Source organism: Tupaia chinensis, unplaced genomic scaffold (assembly GCF_000334495.1).
Source record: "Tupaia chinensis unplaced genomic scaffold, TupChi_1.0 Scaffold000056_1, whole genome shotgun sequence".
In the NCBI taxonomy this organism is placed as follows: domain Eukaryota; kingdom Metazoa; phylum Chordata; class Mammalia; order Scandentia; family Tupaiidae; genus Tupaia; species Tupaia belangeri.
In genome coordinates this window covers 2,970,616-2,980,019 of record NW_006159514.1, presented here as the reverse complement: position 1 = coordinate 2,980,019, position 9,404 = coordinate 2,970,616, and the positions used below count along the sequence as shown (strand labels likewise).

Sequence of the window (9,404 nt, the reverse complement as noted above, 5' to 3'; positions counted from 1 at the left end):
GTGGGTTCTTATAGGCTGGATAAAATTTTATCTTATTGTAATATAGTGAAAAGTCATGGAAATATTTTAAGATTAAAAGTGATAACAGATATGCGCGTGTGCTATTTTTTAATTGCCAGGAGGCACATGTGTTTGCTGGAGAGAGAGAAAGGGAGAGAAAATGGGAAGAGAGGGAGAGAGAGAGAAAGCACTCCTAGTGGGATGTGGTCATGCTGCAATTCTTTCTCCTCTATCCTTCCATCCTGTTGGGATTTGGGGCTTCCATAAATGTGTGCCTTGTATGTTTTTTAAGCTGCTGGTGCTGAGACTTGAACTGTTTGGTTGGCTATGTGGGATCCAGCTACTTTAACCACTAGGCTACAGGACGGCCTAAGAGCTTAATTTAAGATATAAGTCTTTTCTGGGACCAGCAGTTGGTGTAATGGCTATGCCACTGGACTCCCATGTACTTGACTGCAGTTTGAGTCCTGGACCCAGTGGCTGAAACTCACGCGGGGTGCATGTGCATGTGTGCCCAAGATCCTGAGAGGAGAATGGAGGAGAAGGGATTGCGGTGTGGCCATCTCCCCTGTCTCTCTCTTTCTTTCTGGTGAGCACACATGCCCTATAGTGAAAAACCTCTCCAAAAGAAAAAAAAAAACCTCTCAATTATCAGTCTATTTTCCTTTTACTACTATTCCATCTTCCATTATACATATATAATAGAGGTATACAATATGAATACATACACATAATATTTGTATGTGTATATACACATATGTACATATATACAAGTGTTTATGTGTGTATGGCAAGACAGAACCTTATTAAAATTTTTTAAATTCATTTTTATTATTTTATTTAAAAAAACAATCGACCAGAGAGGGAACCAGCAGTTAGCGTATTGGCTATGTCGCTGAACTCCCACGTAGTCCACGGTGGTTTGCGTCCTGGACCTGGTGGCTTAAAACTCACGCCGGGCGCGTGTGCGTGCATGCCCAAGATCCCGAGAGGAGAATGGAGAAGAAGGGATTGCGGTGTGACCATCCCCCCTGGGGGGTGATTTCTCGCTGTTTCCCTGTCTTTCTGTCTGTCTGTCTGCCTGGTGAGTGCACACACTCTATAGCGAAAAACCTCTCCAAAATAATAGTAATAATAATATTAATAAAATAAAATCGACCAGAGAGAGAGAGAGAAGGAAAGTGAGAAGGCAAGCTGCCAGGTCCCCAGGACTTGAACCATGGTTAGCTATGTGGGAATCCAGCTGCCTTAAGCACCACGCCACCTACCGGCCCCAAAACAGAATCTTAACTATGTAGTGATTCTTCTTCCCAGTCTCCTGGGTAGTTGGGACTACAGGTGCATGTCACTGCTCCCAGTTTTAAGGTGGCTGAGAATCAAACCTGGACTTCCTACTGCAGCCTGCTGATATGTAGTGTCAGCTATTTGCTGTTACTGCTCTACTTTCAAATGGGTTAGTCCTCCAGAATATATTAAAAACTAAACAAAACAAAATTGGCAATAATTAATGAAATGCTAAAATGGAAGTTCTAGGAGTGGCTAATTATAGATCTTAAATTACTCAGTATTTGGGGAATAAATTAGTCCTAACTGATATTTCTGTAGAAATTATACATTTAGTTACTTAAATATGATAATAACAAGCTTGGTAAAACAGAAATTAAAAATAATTCCATTTGAAATATTTGAAAATTCTACTCAGGCATTATTTCCTCCATAAAGCTTTTTCTAAGTTCTCTGCTTTGGATTAAGTCTAAATGCTTGATAAGAGCACAGATTGTCAAACCAAATGGTGAACTCTGCTACACAGTTGTCATTTACCATGTTACCCTACCTGCCTTCTTTTATCACTTCAAGTTTCTGGAAGGCTAGGACCATAACTTACTAATCTTTGCATCTTGTATGATGCATATGTATGTGTGTGTTTGTATGTACATATATATTACTTGTATTAAGGGCTCAACTACTTAGTAGATTTCTCTATTAGAAACATACTCTGAATTCTGCAATTGTTAATACCAAACATAAACACAGTAATGTTATTTGAAGCTATTTTATCTATTTTGGGGTTTTACCTATTGTAGACTATTTAACTATTTTATTTACATATATATATTGATGTATGAGATGTCTTAGATTTTAAATCCATACTTTCTTCTGACTTTAAATTTGTTTTAAATATTAGGTCTTGGAGAAAATTCTTGTGCAAAGAAAAGTCATGAAAAGTACCTTATAGCTTTGAAGAGCTCTGGACTTACATACCCTGAGGATAAACTTGTGTATGGTATGCAAGAACCGTCTGCTGGTACTAGCACTCTGGCAGTTCAAGGTTTGTCTGAATACCAGATTTGAACAGTAGCTTTTCTTTATTAAAACAAAAAACCTCTCAAGTTGTCCTCATTATTGAGAAACTTATTTTGAGCTAAAACAATGTAATTCTTTGTAAGAAAAACAGTAAAAGTAATAAAAAAGGCAAGAAAGAGTAGATTGGCTAGAGAAGAGAATACATTATATATGTAAATATATATACATAATATATGTGTGTAATTTGGCTAGTTTATTAAGGTTCTAATTCTTAATAATGAGAAATGTAGCAGTTGCTACTCAAGAACATTCCTAACCTTATATTAGTAAATCATGATTTAAAAACAAGTTCTAATGAAATACCAATTTAATGATTAAATCTGTTTTTTCTCTGGAGATTTCCTATTGAGGTATCAACTGTTCTGGGGAGGTGGGGAAACGCTATAGGGCACATGCACTTCTTGAGGAGACAGAGAGACAGAAAGTGAGAAATCACCCCCCCACACACCCCCAGGGAAATGGCCATGCTGCAGTCTCTTTTTCTGTGTTCTCCTCTCAGGATTTTGGGCACGTATGCACACATACCTCAAGTAAGTTTCAGTCCTCTGGATCTGGGACTCAAGTTGCGGTCAACCACATGAGAATCTAGTGCCTCAACCACTATGTGACGTGCTGGCCTTCAACTTCATTTTTTAAAAATTTATTTATTTATTTATTCACTCATTTGTTCATTCATTCATTCATTTAATTAATTAATTTGACTATAGAGGGACAGAGTTAGGGAGAGAGAAATTGAGAAAGCAAGTCGCTGGGTCCCGGACTCAAACCACAGTCAGTCATGTGTGAGTCCAGTGCCTTTGACCACCACACTACCTGCTGGCCCCAACTTTTTAAAAAATTTAAAAAATATTGTTATAGGGCGTGTGTGCTTGCTGGAGAGAGACAGAGTGACAGAGAGAGAGGGAGAAAGAGGGAAAGTGAAAAAGCGCCTCCCAGGGGAGATGACCATACCACAATCTCTTCTCCATTTCCCATTCAGGGTTTTGGACAGACGGATGAACACTCTAACACACACACACACACACACACACACACACACACACGCACACACACGCCCTCCCCTTGCCTGTTTACCAAGTGCAGGACTTGAACCACATACTTGGCCACATGGGATCTAGCCCCTTTAACCACTAGTCCAGTGGCTGACCCTGAAGTATTAACTTCTTAGTTCCAAATTTATTCAAGATAAATGTTCAACTTTGCCAAAATAACTGTTAGAATGAGGTGTCCAAAAATAACAAAACTTAGCTTCCTGATATATTTATGTCTCATAATAATTTTAAAGTAAAGTAATATATAACAACTGTAAAGGGCCACTTTTTTTTCTCTTCTGTAAAGGTTTTGCAGGTGCAACAGGAACATTGGAACAAGTAGATTCTTCAGATGAGGTGAGAATTAAAGTTTAAACTGTTTAAAAATAGAATTAAACATTTAAACATTTTGTGCTTTTGTTTTTCTTTTTAACTTTAAAGAGTTACTTCTAAGAATAATAATGGTATGATGAAAAGTGGAAAAAAGGTGCCAATATTTAGATTGAACTTTCAAAAATATGTAAGCATTATCATTTTAACTAAAATCATAATTATTTCGAAGCTAGCGGAGTGGAATGGTGGGAATAAGAATGCTAATTCTTCGTATGTCAAAGAAGTAGATAATTGATGATAGATGTGTGTTTTTAAACTGCTTATTCTGTTTAAAGAGCATTTTGCGGGGAGGTGGAATGACCTGTGAAGGTGAGCTCTGGGAAGAGTGGAGTATAGTATTAATGGATATGTGGGTTCATTTATGGGTAAAACCAATCAGGCAGGGTGAGAGCCTTGTATTTATTGCCAATAGAAACTTGAAAAGAGTATTGCATAATGAAGTTAATTGGTGATTATACAGAATGCTTTGTTAAAATAATTTAAACATCTTGACTTGATTTAGAACAATCAAAATCTATGGTTTTATATTTGTGTTCATATGGAAGGTTGAATCTTCATGTTATTTTAGCATGTCTATAATATTATACATCTGACAAACTTGGTGACAGTTCTAGTTTATTTTCATGAATTAATTTTGATTTCTTTTTTTAATGTTTAAAAAAATTATTTTATTTACCTTTATTTATTTATTTTATTTGACCAGAGAGGGACAGAGTGAGAGAGTGAGAGAGTGCATACACAAGAGAGAGAAAAGTGAGAAAGCAAGCCACCGGGTCCGGGACTCAAACCATGGTAGGCCATGTGGGAGTCCAGCACCTCTAACCACCATGCCACCTGCCAGCCCCTGAATTTGATTTCTGAACATATAGAAAGCTAATCTACAACACAGGTACTTTCTCTTCTGTTTACAAAAGAAGTAACAGTCATTTTTGTCTTAGTCTGAACTCTCTAAATTAGCTTTTAAATTTCTGATGGAGAATTTAATTGTACATGACTATATTACAACAATGTGGGACACGTGTGTGTGTGTGAGAGAGAGAGAGAGAGAGAGAGAAAGAATGGCTTTCAAATTCCACTTAAGTGTAATTTCTAGGGCTAGCAGGTGGCATGGTGATTAAGACCCTGGTTCCTACACGGCCAACTCCTTGGTTTGAGTCCCAGACCTGGTGGCTTGAAAAAAACACTGGGCATGAACGTGGGCATGCCCAAAGTCTAGAGAGGAAAATGAAGGTGAAAGGATTGTGACCTGGTTGTCCCCCCAGGGGCTGATTTCTCACTTTCATCTTTCTTTCTTTCTGTCTCTAGTGACCACACATGCCCCATAGCATAAAACTAACAACAACAACAAAATAAATTTTTATGGTAGAGGAATTGGAATTGGGAGCTTTTTGGTTTACTACCCATTGCTTTTTTTTTTAGGTCCTTCTGGTTCTTGTGTTCATTCTTTTTTTAAAAAAATTAATTATTATTAACTTGTAAGTCATGTGTACTCACCAGAGAGAAACAGAAAGAGAGAGAGAGCAAGCAAGCCACCAGGTCTGAGACTTGAACTACGACCATGTGGGAGTCCAGCACCTTAATCACTATGCCACCTGCTGGCCCCTGTTGTGTTCATTCTTTGTAGAGTCTGTTTCAACAACTTCTGTGTATAAAATATATTTTGTGTAATCATTTGTTTCTTAAGTATTATTGTGAATCATTATGACTGCATAGTAAATATTTTATTTTTTCCTGTTTTGCCTGATGATGTGATCTCTCAACAGAGAGAGACAGAGACAGATAATAGGGAGAAGGAGAAAGCATCTTCCCAATGGGGCATAGTGATGCCACAATCCCTTCTCTTTCATTTTTCAATTTCATCAGGATTTTAGGTATGCATGCAGAAGCACCTGGCGTGCTTTTGCAAGTCACCAGGACAGGGATTTGAACCACATGGTTGGCCACATGGGATCTGGTTCCTTTAACCACTAGACCAAAGTGACTGATCTGGTAAATACTTTTTGATAGTGACAATTTTAAAATACTTTATTTTAGCCCCTGTTCTATGCTGCTTTTATGATAGCTGAGAAGATTTATTTAGAACATGCAGTGTGTAAAAAAAAATCATGTAATGTGTATTTAACTTACATATTTATAAGTAATTTAGGCTCTCTGACCTTTAATAATTTAAGAAATATTTTTTAAAGAATGATTTTATTTAACTTTATTTGTTTGTTTTTAAAATTTGACCAGAGAGAGAGAGAGAGAGAGAGAGAGAGAGAGAGTGAGTGAGTGAGTGAGTGAGAGAGAGAGAGAGAGAGAGAGAGAAACTGAGACAGCAAGCCACCAGGCCCGGGACTCGAGCCACGATCGGCCATGTGGGAGAGTCCAGCGCCCTTAACCACTATGCCACCCACCGGGCCCTAAATAATAATTTATAATTCAGCTTTTGTTCTATTTAAAAATACTTTGTGTAATTCATGTATTTATCACATTTCCTGATGGGATAAAAATGTGATCACTTAGGCATTTTAAAACCTCAGAATTGGAAGTAGAGTTGTTTAGTTAAAGGGGTGACTTCCTTAGGTTTTCTTTAGGAGAAACAGAACAACCCCCCCCCTTTGTTTTAACATAAGAGCATGAATCCATTTTTATTTATTTACTTTTCATTATTTTAAATCCTTGAAGGGGACAGTATTACGTGCATTCTTTGTCCAGTGGCCTTTGTGGGGTAGTTGATTTGAAATTTGACTCGAACCATGTCACTGTTTGCATGGGCATGCGTAACCTTTTCCCAGATTACTCTGGTTTTGTTTGATTTGCCACCAGGAGTCACTTTGTTAGTTTTTGCTTTGTACACATAAGCACACCTCTTACCCAAGTGGAATTACGTTTCATCTTGGGTAAACATCTTCAACTTTGGTTCCTGAGATCCTGCTGTAGCCAACAAAATGACCTTGGACCACAGTCTTCCAGACATTGTCACCTTGAGAAGTCCTGTTCCTGCTGGGAATAGGCATCAAGATGACAGAAAGAGCAAAACATCATTTGCTTGTCTTTGCTATGTGATGAATTCTTCATCTACTCCGCAAGGTGGCATAATCTTATATTGGAAAGAACTTTAGCTTGAGAGTGCACACTTGTTTGCATCCTGTCTGATAATATGTTTATACTTCTTGCCAAGTTATTTAACTTTTGAACATCAATTTCCTTGTGAAATGATGATAATTCTAATGTTAGAATTAAGGGGGCAGGGTGGCTTGGTGGCTGGTTAAGGGAGCCAGATCCCACATGGGCAGTTGTGTAGTTGTAATTCTGGTCCTGGTAGATTAAAAAACACACCAGGCATGTGTGCGAGCACGCCCCAAATCCTGACTGAGTGGAGAAATAGAGCAGAGAGAATTGTAGTGTGATTATATTACATTTGGGATTGCTTTCTCTTTCCCCCTTTTGTTCTGCTTCTCTCTCTAGTGAGTTCATATGCCCTTGGGCATTAAAAAAAGAGAGAGAGAGATAATTAAAGGAGATACACACACATATAATATAGGTAAAATAGATAAAATATGTATAAAATATATATAATATTTATTTTTTTATCTCCTCTGAGGTATCCATCTATCATCTATGTATCTATCTATTGTGTTTTTTTTTTTCTTTTTGGAGAGATTTTCACTGTAGGGCGCGTGCGCTCGCTAGACAGACAGAGAGAGACATAGAGACAGAAAGCGAGAAATCACCCCCCAGGGGGGATGGCCACGCCGCAATCCCTTCTCCTCCATTCTCCTCTCGGGATCTTGGGCATGCATGCACATGCACCCGGCGTGAGTTTTAAGCCACCTGGTCTGGGACACGAACCGCGGTCGACTACGTGGGAGTCCAGCGACATAGCCATTACGCTAACTGCTGGTTCCTGATGTATCTATTTATTGTGGACCAGGCACAATTTGACTCTTGATATATGTTTTCAATCCTAGTATTTGAATTTTTTGAGCTGTTGTGAGTCATACTATAGGAATTAATGTGATCTTTCTAGAGGAACTAATTTACTAAAACATGGTTTAAAGACAAACTTATTTTTTAAAAATTAAAGATTACTAACATAATGTAGTATAGTATACAAGTACATTGTAGTTATTTTACTGGACAGTTTAGATAAAATAAGTCTATTCTGCCCTTCTTAATGATAGTCCCTCCCCTGGGTATCTGCAGTTAATAGTATGGTGTCTTTGAGAGATCTGTGCTATGTAGCTAAGTAAATGTTTGTAGAAGTGTGTATGTGTGTGAGAGTAAAGAAAGTTACATTATTTAGTGACCTGCCATTTTTTAAAAAGAATTCTTTTTTATTTTACTTTATTTATTTATTTAAATTTGACTAGAGAAGGATAGAGAAAGAGAGAGAAAGAGAGAGAGAGAGAGAGAGAGAGAGAGAGAGGGGAAGTGAGAAAGGAAGCCGCCAAGTTTGAGACTCGAACTGCAAGTTGGCCATGTGGGAGTCCAGCACCCTTAACCACCACACCACCTGCCAGCCCCTAGTGACTTGTTTTTATTTACTTTTAATATGTAGTGTAAATTCATCTTTGTCAATACTCTGTTGTTTTCATGTGCTGTAAAGTATTCTGCTTTGTGAATGAACTACAGTTTATTCAATTGGTTTCTTTTTTTAAAGAATTATTTATTTTATTTATTCATCCATTTATTTTAATTTGACCAGAGGGAGACATACATAGAGAGAAAGAGAAAGTGAGAAAGCAAGTCACTAGATCCAGAACTCAAACCCTGGTCGGCCATGTGGGAGTCCAGTGCCTCAATCACCATGCCACCTGCCGGCCCCATAACTATTTTTTTTTTAAAGAGAGATTTTTTTCTGTAAGGCATGTGCACTTGTTGGAGAGACAGAGAGAGACGTAGAGACAGAAAGCAAGAAATCACCCCCCAGGGGGGATAGTCATGCCGCAATCTCTTCTCCTTCATTCTTCTCTCGGGATCTTGGGCACGTACGCACACATGCCCGGCGTGAGTTTTTTTAAGCCACCGGGTCCGGGACTCGAACTGCAGTTGACTACGTGGGAGTCCAGCAACATAGCCATTACGCCAACTGCTGGTTCCCTTAATTTCCTATTTTTGTTAAAAGATACAGTGCTTCCATTTCTTTTGTACAGATGTGCAAATAGTTCTATAAGATGTGGAATTACTAGGTCATAGGATATGCATATATCTTACATTTTAATAGGTTGTATTTCTTACTGATGATAAAAGTCACAAACATATTTAAAGTAAAAAGTATGGAAAAGTATCATGGTAATAAAAAACATTATTTTATTAGGATCAGTGGCCTACATAGAAAAAAACATTTTTACTTGGGGCTAGATAGCATCAGCCAAAAGCAAATTTCTGAATTGTCTGAAAAGTCATGTGTACAGTGTCTTTTTTTGTATAGTTAACACACTACCGAATGTGTCTTTAGATAGCCCTGTCCTGGTGGTATTTTCAATAGCCACTAACCTTGCCTGGTACAGTATGGGGGTTGTAAATTGGCATGGAAATTTAAAGCAGGTTCTTGTTCGGGCACAGCACAAACTAGTTATATATGGGGATGGTAGTTTCTTCATCTTCAGTTGTCTCTGATGTAGCTTATAC

The 9,404-nt window shown here is 38.0% G+C and overlaps 1 protein-coding gene across 1 annotated transcript in view; it reads left to right on the top strand.

Moving 5' to 3' along the window:
* Positions 1-9,404, top strand: part of UBR3 (ubiquitin protein ligase E3 component n-recognin 3) — a 228,920-nt gene that overhangs the window by 52,637 nt on the left and 166,879 nt on the right. The window contains exons 5-6 of the mRNA XM_014592038.1: positions 2,186-2,329; positions 3,703-3,752. Of these exons, the coding sequence (XP_014447524.1) occupies positions 2,186-2,329; positions 3,703-3,752 (194 nt within the window). The remainder of the gene's footprint in view (positions 1-2,185; positions 2,330-3,702; positions 3,753-9,404) is intronic.